At 40.9% G+C, this 18,605-nt stretch overlaps 1 protein-coding gene across 9 annotated transcripts in view; it reads right to left on the reverse strand.

Moving 5' to 3' along the window:
* Positions 1 to 1,106: 1,106 nt before the first annotated feature.
* The window catches only part of LOC106082518 (large proline-rich protein bag6-A), a 37,426-nt gene continuing 19,927 nt past the window's right edge, over positions 1,107 to 18,605 (reverse strand). For 6 of the 9 annotated variants that reach the window (XM_013245072.2, XM_013245071.2, XM_013245070.2 and 3 more), the window contains 5 exons: positions 12,548 to 13,102; positions 7,133 to 7,756; positions 6,921 to 7,060; positions 6,656 to 6,859; positions 1,107 to 2,508 (listed from right to left, as the gene is read on the reverse strand). In XM_013245072.2, coding sequence (XP_013100526.1) covers positions 2,173 to 2,508; positions 6,656 to 6,859; positions 6,921 to 7,060; positions 7,133 to 7,756; positions 12,548 to 13,102 — 1,859 coding nt within the window. In that variant the 3' untranslated portion in view covers positions 1,107 to 2,172. The remainder of the gene's footprint in view (positions 2,509 to 6,655; positions 6,860 to 6,920; positions 7,061 to 7,132; positions 7,757 to 12,547; positions 13,103 to 18,605) is intronic. The other 3 variants (XR_001220517.2, XM_013245076.2, XM_013245075.2) reach the window with 3 other exon arrangements.

Consider the following 18,605-nt stretch of genomic DNA (forward strand, 5'->3'; position numbering starts at 1 on the left):
TAAGTACAAATTGGATCATGGCTTACGACCGTAATTTGTCAAAAAGCTATCGATTTCTGAGTAGAAAGAATCGATACGCCGAGCATATTTTGCCATCTCAAAGATAACCAAAGCAAATGGTGCTTGTTAAAACAAGTTATTACTACTAAAAAATAAATAAAACACTTTCTAAACAATATGCAATTGTTTTTTTAACGATATATTACTGTTTTTACACTATAAATTGCTGCTTTATGTGAAAGAGGACAAAAATGTTTGATGTTTGTTTTTCGGGCAGGCACAAGGAGAACAACAGCCAAAGTACAATTGGATAAAGTCAGAACCACTTCCTCGAAAAAATATTCTGCGCCCTTAAATTTAGTGGTAAAATGATAAAACTTTTGGTTTGATCATGTTTGTAGATGACTTGATAATTTGCTTTGCCAAACTCGACTTAACCAAAAAGTTAATTTTTGTCCAATTTAAGGGACCAAAAATGTGAATATATTATAATTATAGTTTTTTTTTTATGAACTTAATACTTCGATGTCCTATTTTTTAGCCTAGTTTCTTGAAAATAGACGAACATTTGTTATTTACGGTAGTTAAATTGCTGCGAGAAGAAACTCGCACATTTCTGGTCGAAATTTTGAACAGAATTAATCGATAACGGATGCCATAATCCAAAAAATGCGACACGCGATCGTAATAAGTCGATTGCGGATACGAGAATTAGGCTCCTGGATTTTGCCGAATCAAAACCAATCAGAACCGTTGCTTGGTTTGCAATTTTCCGAAATTTGTGGGAGACTATGCCACGCATAGAAGCAACGTAAAAACTACTCCCCAAAAGAGGTGTTGCACTGAGGCACGCCGTTCAGACTCAGCTATAAAAAGGAGGCCCCTTTTCATTGAGCTTAAAACTTGAATCGGACAGCACTCACTTATATGGAATGTTCATGGGCAAATTTTGCATTTGTATAAAAAGGAGCGGAGCACAGCTGCCTTTCTATTACGACCATTGCTAAAGACTTAACCTTACCTACTCTCATACATATATCTCAAGCTTTAGCCCACCTAGAAGAAAACAAGACATTTAAACGTAAAAAAAAAAAAAACTGAAACCGTTTGTTGATTATGTATAATTTTGTTTATTTGCCTTAAATTACTTTAAAGTCCGCTATACATTAATGTGATATATTGTGTTCATGTTTTTTTTTTTATTTATCATTTCGTAGTTTAGTGTTGCTGCTTGCATTGCGCTTCTTACAATACGAATTAATTTCCTTCAGTAGTTCACTGTTAGTTAACATGCCTTTTTTTCGTATGCCTGTTCAGGCGAACAGTTATTCCACCATAATAGATAGATGCCCACATCTTTCAAAAGATTGATATTCATTTTCAGTTTTAGTTTTGTTCACAACAAAGAATTGTGAAATTGTGATTTTGTATGTGGCGAAAGTCGTTCGTTTTGTTTTTCTTTTCTTTTTTTGTTTGTTTTATTATTAAAAAATAGTAGATAATGGTTGGATGCATTTCATGCCTTTCTAAGCATACGTGTTTCTAAAATTTCTTAAAAACATATTATTATGTATAGTTAATGTGAATATACATTTTTTATTCGTATAATATGAATTACTTGCTGTTAGCGTTTTATTTTTTATTTATTTTTTTTGTGTTTGTTTCAAAATTAAAAAAAAAAAAATAATATTTCAGAAAGTGAATGCATTTCTTTCGTTTTCTTTTCTTCTTTTTTGCATAAAAATAAAATACAATAATATATCGCTAATCGCAAATGATACTAACAACTAAAATAGTTCATTAACATAATAAAATATAACGTGGCCTGTTTTGAATTGAATCCATAAGTTTTTAGCAAACACAAATTTGTTTTTCCCTTCAAATTTTAAGTATACATGATCAATCAGTTTACATAAAATTAGCCCCTAAGTATGAAAAAGAAACAATAGTAAAATACATTTTTTTTTTTGTTTATAAATAACACCCTCTCGGAAAAGTCTTGATCGTTTTCGTAACCTAACGATCAATCTTTTTATGTAATAAACAGTTAGATGTGGTGTTAACGCTTACACATTACTTACAAGTCTATGTCCATGCGAAAGTTCTGGGGATATAGTATTATGTGGTTACTTCAGATTATGGGGGAAGGTTGTGAGGGAAGAAGGGTGTTATCTATTTCTGTATAAACTTTGCAGATTTGGGAAACTTTTCTGGCTCATAGTCCGGTTCCTTCTTGAGCCGTTCACGCACATTTATGCGAACTGATTCGGTGCAGGCGGATTGTACAGAGCTATCGTTTGCAATTGCCCGTGCAATTTCATCGGGTGTCTGTGGTTGATTGGCCGATGTAGATGATCCTACGCCAGCATTTTGTATGGCTTTGCTTACACTGTCGGCTATTAAGGCGCTAATTTCTGTAGGCGGTTTAGAATGCTGAACCAACTTTCGTCTTTTTGATGACATGCCCGATATGTAAGCATCCGAATAGGGTGGTTGACTGGGAGGGTGCTATAAAAGATAAAAATACAAAATATGCATAAAAATAATTTCTATTGTTTGGGACTTAATGGCTCTTTTGGTAGGCATAGAGAGTATTTGGCATTTTGCAGTCTTCCTGGAATTAAAATAAATGCGTATGTATATGACAGCTATATTCAAATATGATGCGATCTGCACCATATTCGAGGAGAATGGGAAGCGGTCTTACACAGCTCATTGCACAAAAAGTTCAGCAAATCGTGTAATAAATATGCTTTTCGCTAGATCGGTTTATATAAGAGCTATACCCAAAGACGGTCGATATGGGGCCTACATTAGGATATAGACCGATTGGAATTAAATTCGACACGGATATCGGGGATTTTATCATAATTTATTGTGTCTGCCTACGAACGAAAAAAAAAAATCTGTGCGAAGTTTCAACTCAACATCTTCATTTGTAAAGACTGTAGCGTGATTTCAATAGTCGATGTATATTAGGGTGATGATACATAAGTATATTAGGGTGATGACTTTTTTACAACCTCATATCCCTGTATCATATTTGGACGAGCTTTTATTTGAGATTAGATAAAATCTTACATATAGGCTGGTTCACTAAAACAAACCTCACGCACAAAATGATTTTAGAATTTGCATTTCAAATGCAAATTGCCAATTTTGCCCATGAATATTCCACTAAGGAACAGGGGCAAACTTCTCACATATCAATGAGTACAGTTCAATTCAAGTTTAAGCTTAATGATAAGGGGCCTCCATTTCATAGCCGAGTCCGAACGGCGTGCCACAGTGCGACAGCTCTTGGGAGAGAAGTTTTGCATGGCATAGTACCTCACAAATGTTGCCAGCATTAGGAGGGGAAAACCACCTCTAAAGTTTTTTTCTAATGGTCTCACCAGGACTCGAACCCAGGCGTTCAGCGTCATAGGCGGACAGACATGCTAACCTCTGCGCTACGGTGCAGTTTTGTTGTTGTTGTTGTTGTTGTAGCAGTGTGTTATACACTAAGGCGGCAGCCCTTGCCGCTGAAGGACTCCAACGGGTCAATCCGGTACGTACAACCGGCTGCCATGGGATTGATGGAGTTCTTCATCGGCAAGGGCTGCCGCCTCAGTGTACAACACACTGCTACAGCAACAACAACATTACATAGGATCATCACACACCAGGAGGTTAAATATTCACGTTGCCATTGGAGAGAATGAATCTTAGTGGGAGGTTGTCCTTGTTGCGACAGAAGTTGTATAAGTCTTGCATAACTTTCTTGTTTGGAGATTCCATCTTTATTCCAGTGGGTCTTCAAGAATTTGAGATCTTTTGGGTAGTCATTTGGAGCTACAGATAGTTATTTTTGCTGTTGTTGCAGTTTATTGTGTTCTATCTTTCGTCTGCGAGATTCTGTTGAGTGTACAGATCCAGGAACTCTGCGACTAACATCGGATGCGTCCTGATGGATCTGGGTCTGACACGAGTGGGTCTGGCTGAGCAGTTAAACAGGTGACGTGTGTCGTTTGATCCCTGGTCACAATCGGAATATACATCTTTCACGTCGGCATCAATCCTTGCACTGTAGGAGTTGAGACGGTTGCATCTGTCGGAACGTAATTGAGCCAGAACCTCTCTGGTTTGCCGGGAGAGGTCAATTTCTTCTGGTGATTGGGAGACGGTCGTTCTCCAAGGACTACATTCATCCGGTAGCTATTCACCGCACTTGCTATCGTGTCTGCATGAATGTAGTATAGACCCGCATGATATGCCGCTTGATCGACAGGTTCTCTCTTATAACGCTGAACTTCACGCTCTAGATCATGTAGATCTACCTTATGGCTTCTGGGCGGTGGATATCTATCCACAAGATGGTGATTTGGATGGTCTCTGCGATAACTGCCCATGCTTAGACAGCAAGTAGTTATGTCTTCGCACGGGTAGGATCTTTGTCTACTGATTGAGGTGGTCCACATGAGAACTGAGGAGACTGCCGGTCGCAGTTCGGAGGGCGGCATTCTGACAAATCTGAATATTATTCCACTGCTTGTCACAGAGCTGACGAGACCACACTGACGCTGCACAACTTAGCACAGACTTGCCAATTGCTTTGTACGTTGTCAACAAGTTTTCTTTGTCAGCACCCAAGTGCTGCCTGCAAGTGACTTAAGGACCGTGTTTCTACTTTTGAATTTATCGCAAATTTCTGTGGCATATGGGGAGAATGTGTAAGAGCTGTCAAATGTGACGCCAAGTATTTTGGGACACTTGGTGGTCGAAATCATTTCTCCGACAATCACAATCAGCTCGGTATTCAGCTCACGCGTATTTGTAGTGAACAATGTGGCTGAAGATGGTGGCAGATATCTTCAGATTTCTTGCAGCGAAATATGAGGCAAGTTCGTTGAGGAAGACTTTCAACCATTTCGCAGATGTCAACAATGGATAAGGAGCCTGATGCCATGATCGTACAATCGTCCGCATATGATACGATCTCTATGCCGTCTGGAGGGGATGGAATGGAGGATAGGTAGAGGTTAAACAGTGCCGAAGATATGACCCCGCCTTGGAGAACTCCCTGTTTCAATCTGCGGTGCTTCGACTTCTTATCCCTAAATTCCACAAATGACTGGCGCACAGATAATTCGCGACCCAGCGTTTCAGGCCTGGCTAGAGGGACGTGTTGGCGATGTCCTATAGTTTAGCATGGCTGACCTTGTCGAATGTCTTCGATCATCAATCAGCCTGGGCTGATTAAAGCCACTGAAAATATTTGCTGTGGGGAGTTCGGTCTGTACGACTCCCCCTTACTCGGGTCCTTTCCAGGCTTCAGTGGCATGATCACTCTGCCCATCTTCTAGACCATCGGGAACTATAAGAGTGTTCAGAGACAGGTTAAGGACAGTTGTAAGGTACTCAACTCCAGGTAGATCCAGATCAGTTCACTGAAGCGGCGAATGGTATACTCTCTGAAGCCGGCCCAATTGGCCTTCATCTGATTGATAAACGAAGAGGTAATGAAGTCGGGTGGTCGCTCGATGGGGAGAATTATGGGAAGGTGGTCTGATCCTAAAGAGATGACGGCTTGCCAGAATACCCCTACGGGAAATGGGACGGGTCCCAAACCTGTCACGGGATAGGATCAATTAAAAAATCAATTGGATCAATTAAAAAATTAATTGAAAATTTAAATTATTTTTTAATTGAATATGCATTTTTTTTTTTCAATTAACTTTTCAAAAACGTTGATTAATATTATCATTTTCGTGATTAAAGCACTTTCATTTAAAATATTAATTGGATCAATTTATTTCGTGTTTGAAAACGATTTTTATTTATTTTCTGCGTAACACGGGATATGGGATGGGCACACTGGCACAGTTGGAAATAATAAATTGTGTGCAAAATAACAACAATGTGTAGACCGTACGAAGGCGAGTTGCTTACACTTTCCGTGTGCTGCTGATCGTTTTTCCAATGCCCGCCAGCATAGGAATTTATGTGCGGTTGTATGTTGTTACCGATTCATCTATAGTCTAAAACCACTACTGCCCAAATCCCCTTGATTCGACCAAATCTCCCAAACCAGTTTACACCACATGTGAAGTGATTTGGAGTTTTCGAACTAAACAGCATTTTTATTGTGGTCACCATTTTTATTGTGTTCGGCATTTTTATTGTGGTAAGCTGTTTTATTATTGAGACTATTTTATTAAATTCAACATTAAAATTTAATAATTTCAATTAGAAATAAGTTCGTTGCAAAACACGAGGTCTCCGAAATTTCGGTGTAAATCTAGATTTGCGAAAAGTGTTAACATGATGTAATAGGACATTTAGATAGATCAAGCAGCGAAGGTAGCATGGTAGCAGCTTGGGAGTGAATGAAGATAAGAAAAAGGGCAAAGAAAATTGCTGATATAGAATAAAAATGACAATGATTTTGGATGGGCTACGACACCTAGTTTCAATGCAGATATTGTAAGAAAAGTACATTAGTTGAACAAAGTTTAACGGCATACTCCACTCGACTGACTCAACAAATTGTAGAAGAGAACACTTCTTATTTTTTTTTTTTTTTCAATTGAATTTTTAGACACTCAGCAACTCTCTAATGTATCCTGACAAATTTTTAGACCTTTTTTTTAATTTGCAAAGCTATTAAATTTACCTCTGTTTGGTTTTGTATGTCACGCGTTATAATAGGTAACCAATCATTGGGGAAGTTACGGTGCCAGGGTTCTGAACCTGGTACAACTGATGGCAAAGGTTCATCATCCACTTCAGTCTGTGAACCACCGGCCGCCACATCGGTCATTTCAACATCTGTATCCATAGGCTGAGGATGGAAAAAATTGGGAGGTGAAATAAAAGTCTTTTCTGGTATTAAAACAAAACTGATTCGAAAAGAAAATAACAAACTGCAAACTACTTACCATTTGTACACTATTATCAGGAGTGCTCGATGCTGATCCGCGATGTACAATAAACTGTTGAGCATCTATTTCATCGGAACTATTGGGTATGTTAGGGTTTACGTAGAGTGTCAAAAACTCCACAACTTCACCATTGAAAGCTGTAAGTTAATTGGAGAAATTTAAAGTATTTCATTGTTTTATCTCCATATGTTCGCGGCTAGTCAACTTACTTGACTGTATGGAAACACACAACAGACGCATCAATTGGCTCCAGTATATGTCGGCATTAGCACGCCCAATACAGACAATTAGAACGCTGTACAAACGTTTTCGAAACTGTTCACATATCTCCCTGAGCTTTTGCTCAAAATCAAGTAAATTCACTGGATTTTTATTCATCAGCTTTATAACAATGGGCAGAGTAGTACGTAAAATATTGAAGAGTGAGTCTCGCGAATCATATTCAGGCTTTTCATACTGTTGCAAATGCAATAACGACTCAGCAAACCATTGGACAGCACGATCGATGACTGGAAGCATGTTTTCATCATTTATCGGCTTACCTTTGAACATTTCGTTTTCGATAAAGTTCATCAATTGGCTGTGAATGTTGAGTCTTCGCGCCTCTATAGAGGAAGCGGCATTGAATGCTCTGCTTGCCATTTCTCTACGCGCCTCCCCAAAATCAAACACTGGTGCTCCAGGCCTGCTTGTTGAGTTCGAAGGGGCTGCATTGTTGGAAGTTCGCGATGAACGATCTGTCATTGTGGATCCGACAACACGTGCAGCTGGTCGACGCATCCGTAATAAAATGTCAGACATAGTGCGTAATGGTCGCCGTGTAATAATATTGGCTAATATATTATAACAGTTTTTTTTTTCAAACAAAAAAACAATAACAACTTTTATGATGGAAGAATGGATAGATGGATGTATGGTGTGATATATGATTATGGTGATGAATTTTGTTAGTCATATTGGCAAAGTAAATTTGGCTATCAACCAAACTCAAACTTAAAAACAAATAACCTTACTATAATAGCTAAAATCTTAATCTAACCTTAATATAATACGCCTAAAATCTTAAATCTTTGCCAAAGTCTCCAAAAAATTCGAAATCTCGATATTCTAGCGATATTGGGACATGCCAAACTATGCGATATTCGGCCATGCTAACCTATGCACCACTATCCCAATGTACCTGCGAGATTGAAAAAAAAAATTGGAAGATTGGTCTGTGTGGGAATTGTAATGCAAATTTGCCCTTGAACATTCCATTAAGGAACAGGGGTAAACTTCTCAAATAAGCTCAATGATAAAGAATTGGGAGGAGATAACCACCGCTGTACATTTTTTATGATGTTCCCGCCGGACTTCGAACCGAGTAGTTCAGCGTCATAGATGGACATGCTAACCTCTGCGCTACAGCTGAATCAAGATAAAATTCAATATACCCCACAATGCACTTCACTTTTCCCCAGAAATGATTACATCAGGCGGACAGGCAGGCAGACAGATTGGCGAATCGACAGATCGCCTTAGAAATTAACGAAGATGAAACCATTTACTAATTTCTTTAATGGAACCTATCTCTGATCGTGCCACAGTCACAATAAAAATTGTCAGCAAAGTATTAAGGATCAGCAAATTTTTTGCTTTCTATTAGTTTAGGTGGGAAAACCGTGCTCAGCAATCGTGAATGCTAGACGCACCATTCAGAGACTAGAGGTCCACAGAAAAGGGTAACAAAAAATGTGAAAGAGAGTAAGGCATAGAGAGCGACAAAGAATGTAGGTGTAGACCAGGATAGCATTTGTGAAGTTTCTTCGAACTAGCCTTTTCTGGCCACTAGTTATACAGAAGAGTAAGAGTGACTGAAACGATTCCTGGCAGCGGAAAAACTGTTAGCCCGTGCACTATCTCTTTAGGCTCTAGATAGCTATGGTTTCCGCAGATTGATAATTTTATTCAGTTGGGGGCTGGAGGCTCTGGCGACGGGCCATGTTTAGAAGATGCAAAAAGGATTTTAAAACTATGGGGAAGGCTATCAAGTTTTGCTGGGTCCCGAACCATTGAGGGGTGATAAAAAATGAGGTGACTGGCTAGGCAGAAATGAGTACTGATTATGCTACTGAATCAGTGGACCCACCGCTGTGCAAGCTCTTTGTTATTTGTTAGGATACGCGCTTTCTCAATGACGGCGCAAATGGGGCATAGATTGATGGTGTGTGTTACAGAGTGGTCAAGACCCTGTGTCTGAGATTTTTTGGTGCAATGGGACATATCTTTTTGCAAATTTGCCAATAAACATTCCATTATGCAAACTTCTCACATATCAATGAGTGCTGTCCGATTCAAGTTTTAAGCTCAATGATAATGGACGTCCTTTTTATAGCCGATTCTGAACAACTTCTCTCTCTTTTGGCAGAAGTTTTTAAATAGCATAGTACCTCACGTACAAAGCAACTGACAGCGCCAGTATAGACTCGTCAGCTATGTGGCACGCAGTGGAAAAATTTTCAGATCTATCAGAATGCCGCTCTTCAAACTGTGACGGACTGTCTCCTCAGTTCTCACGTGGACCACCTTCTTTGGGAGACAAAGATCCTACCCGTGCGAAAAAAAACAACATCCTATCTAAGCAATACTTTCTGTGCTGTTATCGCAGGTACCATCCATAGCGTATCCATAGAGACCATCCAACGTGCAGGATGTGTGTCCCGATTGTGACCTAGTAGCACACACCTGTTGACTGCCCAGCCAGACCCCCTTTATTTAGACCCAGAACCCTGAGACAGTGAGAGGCAGACTTCTGTAGGGTACATGGCAATTTTTGTGCCTTTAAACTAAAACTGCGGGAAAATTTACAGCATGACGTGTGAACTCCTCTTTCCGTTTCTGGATTCGATCCAGGCAAACATTGCTTTCTTCATTAAAGAATGTGAAATGGTTGACTGAACGTCGGACTGAGCCCCTGATCGGGGCTGTTCTCCGGTACCATAGCTTCCGTTGGTGCATTGGTTTCCCGTCCCTTCGCCTTTAATTGCGTATATTATTTTGCACGCTGGAACACTGTCGACATGGAGTTCTATTAGTTTTCTTCTTCTCTTCTAGATCATACTCAATGAACCTAAGGTCTGCGGGTGAAACGACTAGCGATGGAGGTTGCTAGAATAGTACCCTTCAATCTAACCTTACCATTTTCTGCCATCCTCTCAAAACCCTGCATAAGTCGACAACTCCCTGCATCCAGTTCTAACCGCATGTCCCATCACCTTCCTAAGAAACGAGAGCCAGCATAAATTGGTATGCCTTTCCCATATCCGTTAGTACTCCTTACACTCCGACAGTAGCTTCTATCTCACATGTTAGGAATCCAGAGGCTTTGACGCTACTAGACTGTCCACATAGAGTGTGACGGTCTGCCAAGGTAGCCGCTAGAAATGTTACTCACGCACGACTCACGTTCACGCACACTCACGAGACAAAAATACGACTCACAAGACAATCACGACTTACGAGGCACTCGCGAGACATTCACGACTCACGAAACACTTACGAGTCGCGGTTAAACAAATATTTTTCCATGAAGCGAATAATATTTTTTCCATGCGTCTCATTTCATACAGCATTTGAACATACGAATATTAGTGTATCAAAAGTATCAGCCCTGCATAATTACTTATTTGCTCTTTTCATTTTTATGCATCTGTAGACTGAAAGCATGCGAAAAATTTGGTTTTTGGTTATTTTTTACACTTTAGTCGTGAGTCTCGTGAGTCGTGATTAGTGTCGAGAGCATGATTTCACTCACTCACGCTCACACACGAAGAACGTTAATTCGATCACGCACGATCACGTGATTGGATTTGAATCTCACTCATGAATCACGTGACTCACGCGTGATTCACCCGTGATACGACAACTCACGTGCACACCTCTATTAGCCGTTTCCACCAGAAATACGCTACAACTGTCGAGTAGCCTATTGGACCCACTCCTTATCTCAAAAAACCTCCTACCCCAGGACCTCCCTTTACATATGAAGGGTACAGCGTAGGATGGAGTACAATCACAGAGAAAAAAGCCGGGCCGTATGCCATAGATTCTGGAGGGGTTTTAAGGCTTGCGATTTGCTTGACTTTGTTCTGACTGTGTGACGGAAAGTTAGGGTCATTTTCATTCCCAAGGCAGGGTAAAGCGGGTCACTCCCGGCCCAAGGACTTTAGGCCGACCAGTCTATCATCTTGAAGACACTTGAGAGACTGTTGGATGCGTACATCAGGGATTTTCTTGAACCATCGTTGGTAAGCGACCACCAGCATGCCTACACCAAGGGTCGGTCAGTGATAGTGTGCTGTAAAGATGAGCGATGTTTTCACGAGAAGAAGAAAAATGTCGAGTTCAGGGGACCAATCCTTGATGGATTGGGGCTGGAGCTCTCTTCGGAGGCTAAATACCTCGGCGTTATTCTTGAGCGGAAACTGCACTGGAGAAGAAACGTTGAGGAGAAAGTCAACGGGTCTGAATGCGCTCCAATTGGTGGGCAGTAGTTGGGCACTTAGGCCGATAACGCTGGATTTCTGCAGCATCTGCTGTGCCAGTGCCCAAGTCGTTTTGGAATTCTGCAAGATTCTGGAGGCCACCGAAGCGCACGCTTAACCCTGGCGAAGCATCAGAACATTAGCAGTGGTTATCCCCTCCTAATGCTGGCAACATTTGTGAGCTACTATGCCATGTAATTTCTCTCCAAAGAGATGGGGCTCTGCGACAGACCGTCCAGACTCGGCTTAAAAAAGGCGGACCCTTATCATTGAGCTTAAAAATTGAATCGGACAGCACTCAGTGATATGTGTAAAGTTCAGCCCAGTTCGTTAATGGAATGTTCATGGGCAAATTTATATTGCATTAGCTTTATGTCTGGGGGATGGCTGACGGGATGGCTGTATCTACGCTAGCTTTTTAGTTTCTATTCATAATGGCTGTCGCCTCTCTTCTCTCCTATTTCATTTCTTTTTAGAGTGAAGCGGATGGCAACTGCGGTTACCAGAAGTGTTATTTAACCTAATCACCCTAACCTATCATGGAAGACGACATCTAAATGTCATACAGGAACGAACTCCCTGGGAAATATGCGAGAAGCGCCAGGTTCAAACTCCCCCGGGCGGATAACAATACTCATTGTTGCGCACTAGGCGCAATTCTGCACCTCCAAAAAAGCAAAAAAAGAAAGATCTAAAGCGGCAATATCCTGTTGAAAAAAAAAATCGAACAGAAAAAATATACCGAATTTCTACCTGATTTTTTTGAAGCCTGCGGATTGGCTGTAATCGTCGGAACTAAGCAAGAAGAATCTGCAGACCTCGAAATGGTTTTATGCACTAGTTGAAACTTTTCTGCTTCAAATTTAATTTGTATAATAACAGCATTGCCCAGCAAATTCTGATTCTTTTTAAACCATAATCTAATATATTATTGTAAGTGTTGGACACCGCCACCATTAAGATCATGTTTGTTTTTTGCTGTTTGATGCAGTTTCTCATAAACAGGGTAAAAGAAAATAGTTTCGACTAAATAAGTTAAAAAGTGAATATTTGCAAAAACCACAAACCATACATTCAATGAAAAAATCTGTTTCATCTTACCTCGTGTAGCGCGACTACTGGCTGGTGTATTTGCAATATTTTGATTGGCATTTCTGCTGGCGTTTTCACTGTTGGCGGCATTCGACTGATGATCGCGAACATGGTGACTATTACATGGTAGGAATCGATCAAATGTTGATACATTACTATTGGGCAATACTCGGCCATTCCATCCGGACGACATACCCAAAACGGGTATATTGCCAATGTGAACTTGGGGACGTGATGTAGAACGTGTTTGAGTCGATGTTGTGGGCAAGGTTGCTGTTGTTACACGTGCATGGTTTGCATTTGCGGCTGCGGAAGAACCAGCAGAAGTGGTATTAGCCGTAGTTGTCGTGGCATCTGCTGGTGCTGGGGTAGCTGATTCAGTTGCTGCAGTACTAGCACTAGTAGCATTGTCTGAAGATGGTGCTGCAGCAGATGGCGGACCCCCAATAGGTACATCAATGGACACAACATTGGGACTATTAATGTGGACATGAAACTCTGTTTCGAATGGTGCTGCACTAACAACATCCTGAAGTAAACGTGCTACCTGTCGTTGGAAATTGCCTGTAAGTAAAAGAAAGTTTTAATGGTTTTCAATAGCCAATGGTTTTTGTAAATTTTATGTTAATGAACATTGAAAGTGTTAACAAGATTCTGTAAGTGTGAATAATACCAAAACTTTAAATTTGTTATTACAACTTAGGCTTTCACAGCAAAAGGCATATTTTAAATTGTTACGACGAGCTTTGGTGACTCCGTTTCATACGGAATTCTGCAACTAGGGCGTGTATCGTGTGGTTACAAGCGGGCACCCAGCATACGGTTTAGAACTCTGAGCTCCGATTTGTGTGAATTTCATCGTCACTACAAGCAGCGTTACCGTTGTGCCACTTTAGTATCAAATTTGACACTTTTTTTGGACGATGCCACTTGTGTGCAACTTTTTATACCCACCACCGAAGGATGGGGGTATCTTCATTTTGTCATTCCGTTTGCAACACATCGAAATATCCATTTCCGACCCTATAAAGTATATACAATATATTCTTGATCAGCGTAAAAATCTAAGACGATCTAGACATGTCCGTCCGTCTGTCCGTCTGTCTGTTGAAATCACGCTACAGTCTTCAAAAATAGTGATATTGAGCTGAAATTTTGCACAGAGTCTTTTTTTGTCCATAAGCAGGTTTGCACAGTCTTTTTTTGTCCATAAGCAGGTTAAGTTCGAAGATGAGCTATATCGGACTATATCTTGATATAGCCCCCATATAGACCGATCCGCCGATTTAGGGTCTTTGGCCCATAAAAGCCACATTTATTATCCGATTTTGCTGAAATTTTGGACAGTGATTTGTGTTAGGCCCCTCGACATCCTTCGTCAATTTGGTCCAGATCGGTCCAGATTTGGATATAGCTGCCATATAGACCGATCCTCAGATTTAGGGTCTTAGGCCCATAAAAGCCACATTTATTATCCGATTTTGCTGAAATTTTGGACAGTGATTTGTGTTAGGCCCCTCGACATCCTTCCTCAATTTGGTCCAGATCGGTCCAGATTTGGATATAGCTGCTAGACCGATCCTCCGATTTAGGGTCGTAGGCCCATAAAAGCCACATTTATTATCCGATGTTGCTGTAATTTGGGACAGTGAGTTATGTTAGGCTCCTCGACATACTTCGTCAATTTGGCCCAGATCGGTCCGGATTTGGATATAGCTGCATATAGACCGATCTTCCGATTTACAGTTTTTTGCCCATAAAAGGCTCATTTATTATCCGATGTAGTCGAAATTTGGGACAGTGAGTTATATTTGGCCCTTCGACATCCATCGTTAATTTGGCTCAGATCGGTCCAGATTTGGATATAGCTGTCATATAGACCGATCCTCCGATTTAGGATCTTAGGCCCATAAAAGGCGCATTTATTGTCCGATGTCGTCGAAACATTGAGTTAGGCTAAACCCCTTGACATAGTTCTGCATTATGACACAGATCGGCCAAAATTTGGATATATATAGACCAATCTCTCGGTTTTAGGTTTTGGGGCCAGAAAAAGCGCATTTATTGTCCGATGTTGCCGCAATTTGCGACAGTGAGTTGTGTTGGGCCCTTCGACATCCTTTTTCAATTTCACTCAGATCGATCAAAACGCATTTATAATCCGATTTAACTGAAATTTGACACATTGACTTATGTTAGGCTTTGCGACATCCATGTTGTATGTGGTTCAGATCGGTTTATTTTTAAATATAGCTACTAAAAAGACCAATATTTTGTTATACATAATTGAAAAATGACTTGTACTTATTAGTATTTGGTCCAAATCGGATCATATTTCGATATAACTGCTATGGGACTTAAGGTATGCAATTTTCACTGGATTTTGTTGAAAGGTGGTTTACATATATACCCGAGGTGGTGGGTATCCAAAGTTCGGCCCGGCCGAACTTAACGCCTTTTTACTTGTTTATTTTGATACTAAATCCATACTAATAACATTTTTGAGCTACTTTTCCATCTATTTGTGCCACTTGTTCAAAAATACAACTATGTAGCGATTATCTATTGTTTGTCGACCAACAAATCGCATATAAATGTTAAATTTTTCAAAAATTTTTATTTTTTTTTTTTTTGAGCTAAACGAGAGTAACTGGACAAAACAGAAAAAAAGTTTGTTTATGTTTGTGAAATATATCACTTAAGTATTTAAATATCCACCACCGCAACTTGTCTAAACATTTATTCTAAAACCTACAAATACATGTTCTATAGATCGTAGATCGATTTTGCGAAGGACGGAACCGTCCAAATTTGAATTTGGCTTTTTGGTTACAAAAAGTCTCGACTTAAAACATAGGATTGATTTACGGTGGTGGGAATCTAGGATTCGGATTGACCGAACTTATCTTTTATAAACATTTTTATGTCATTTATAAAAGAACTGAATTGTGTTTTTGTTATACACGTCTTATTTATGTTTTTTAGGAAAAATATTGTGCCAAATGTTGGACCAATTTAAACAAGTTTTTTATGTAAAGAGCAAGAGGTTTATTTTATGCTTTATGTAAATAGCTACCAGGTGCATGCAGTCCTTGGAGAATTGGCGCCTCCCATTGCAACTGAAGAAATTGAACTCTCCCCGCAAACCAGAGAAGTTCTGACTCAAGTACGACCTGGCTGATGCAGCCACCTCAACTCGTAGAGAGCAAGGATTGACGTCGACGTGCAGGATGTATGTCCCGATTGTGACCAGGGACCACACGACACACGTCACCTGTTTAACTGCTCAGCCCCGACACGGGATAGCTGTGAGCACCACACAAGCTGGAACATTGAGGTCCAATCTGTGTGGTGTTCATAGCTGTCACAAGAAGCTTAGTTGCGAGCTGCCGGGTGCGTCCACCGGTTGCGCATAATGGAATGTTCCATATGGAGTAGCTGCAACTGCAGTCGCGGACAATCAGCAGTATCGAGCGAAGAGTCCCAGTGAGAGGCCGGGCGCCACCGGCTCTTGCACAAATACTGAGTGCCTACGATGCTCGATATGACAAGGCGAGTTATTGGCGCCTTTAAATAACCAATGGCCAACCTGTTCCCGCGGCGATCGGTCCTTTGGGCCGGAAGAGCTGCTCACCTACAGGGGCTTGACGAGGATCGCCACCTCCACAAAAACAACAACAACAAGGTGTTGTACTACAGTTCCCATTATGCGAGATTTGTGAATAGTCGGAGACTGAAACACCTTGTCTCTAGATTTACTCCGGTGGACAAGACAACAGCCAAAATCCACATCAAAGCCAAATTCATATTTATCACTCTTATTAGTGCCCATGTCCCAACGATATATTTTATGAGAGCCTAGAGAGAACATGACACTGATGGTAAACGCAGGAGTGGTAAACTAAAAGTCCGGAAGAAAGACTAAGTGGAGAAAGACAACTGGGTATCAGAAATTGTTAGGCAATCCCATGGCAGCCGGTTGTACCTACCGGATTGAACCGATGAAGTCCTTCATCGGCAAGGGCTGCCGCCTCAGTGTACGACTTACTGCTACGACAACAACAGAAATTGGAGAAAGATAGAGGCACTTGTTTTTGTAGCAGTGTTTTGACTCCATCCATGACGATGAAGGACTCCATCGGGTCAATCCGGTACGTACAACTGGCTGCCACGGGATTTAGAGAGAACACATGAACGCTGCCCTGCACAAGACATCAAAATCGTGCTAGAAGACTTTAATGCCAAGATAAGAAAAGGTTGCATCTTCGGTCCAATCGTGCTAGGAGACTTTAATGCCAAGATAAGAAAAGGTGGCATCTTCGGTCCAATTGACAGAACACTTAACCTTCGAAGCTATACTGGATAGTCACAAGGACACATGGTTGTCCCTCGACCAACAAATCAGCAACCAAATTGATGCCTAAGTTGTTGTTGTAGCCACATTTTCATGTGGATGTAGCAAGTATTTAAGCAATAGCCGGTGAGGAACCGGCTTCTCATTGAGACTCTTCACTCGATATCGCTGATTGTCTGCGACTGCGATATCGCTGATTGTTCGATCCACTCGATATCGCTGATTGTCCGCGATTGTCGTTGCAGCTACTTCATATGGAGCATTCCACTATCTGCAACCTGTGGACGCGCTTGGTAGGCTCGCAGTTAAGCTTCTCGTGACAGCAATGAACACCACACAGAACACCTCAAGGGCGCAGTGATAGATGGAAGACATTCAATAGACCCAACAGATGGCAACGGTATACTTCACTCGACTGACCCAATTGCTTGATGAATGCACTTCTTGTCCCGCTGACATAGCACCCCCTGGAGTGCCAGGAGATGCAACACGCCAGGCGAAGGAGAGGAACCGAGAGAAAGGGAAAGAACAAAGTTTGTTCGATGGAAAGAAGAGAGAAATTGAGAGACACGAATGTAAGCGAATCGAGATGTTCAGAAGTCAGTATGAAGTTCGGATATTCTACCAAAGAAATAAACACCAAGCCAATGGCTCTGGTAAACTCACATTCTCCTGCAGAGACAAGATACTTAGGATATGGAAAGAACATTTTTTCCAATGGCTCTGGTAAACTCACATTCTCCTGCAGAGACAAGATACTTAGGATATGGAAAGAACATTTTTTCCAGCTGCTGGTATCCGGAAGTGGCGGCGACGAAAATATTTCAGAACCAATACCTAAGATGAAGGTATTCAATGTAAACCGCCTTGTCAGAAATAGCTTTACGCAGCAGTGAACCGGCTGAAGAATGACAAGACAAGAAGAGCCGATGGGTTATCTGTTATTTTAGACTGGATGCGACAAAGCTTTTCGCTTTGGCGTTATTGTAGAATAACGCCATCGTATGATTCGTAAGACGATGTTGGTATAATCAAATGTATCGAAATACGAGTACGTGCAGAACGAATGACGTAGCCCCAGCTAAGAAATCATTTGAAAATGACACTGATGGTAATCGCAGGAGTGGTAAACTAAAAGTCCGGAAGAAAGACTAAGTGGAGAAAGACAACTGGGTATCAGAAATTGTAAGACAATCCCATGGCAGCCGGTTGTACCTACCGGATTGAACCGATGAAGTCCTTCATCGGCAAGGGCTGCCGCCTCAGTGTACGACTTACTGCTACGACAACAACAGAAATTGGAGAAAGATAGAGGCACTTGAAAATTTATTCTGAGTTTGGCCAGGAACAAACGTTCTGTGATTGCCAATTAAGTAAGTTGGACTTTGGCAAGAATGCGGGCTAATCGTGTACAAAGCTTATGTCGCGCTATGCAATTCGCGTTTGGGAGTTGTAGCTCAAGTGCAATGGCTACGAATGACGTAGCCCCAGCCAAAAAATCATTTGAAAATGACACTGATGGTAGACGCATAAGTGGTAAACTAAAACTCCGGCAGAAAGACTAAGTGGAGAATGATAACTAGGTATCCGAAATTGAAGAAAGATAAAGGCGCTTGAAAATCTATTCAGAGTTTGGCTAGCAACAAATGTTCTTTGATTACCAATTAAGTAAGTAAGTACAAAACTATTGCATGCTATGGAATTTCCGGTTTC

This window comes from Stomoxys calcitrans, chromosome 1 (assembly GCF_963082655.1).
Source record: "Stomoxys calcitrans chromosome 1, idStoCalc2.1, whole genome shotgun sequence".
NCBI lineage: Eukaryota > Metazoa > Arthropoda > Insecta > Diptera > Muscidae > Stomoxys > Stomoxys calcitrans.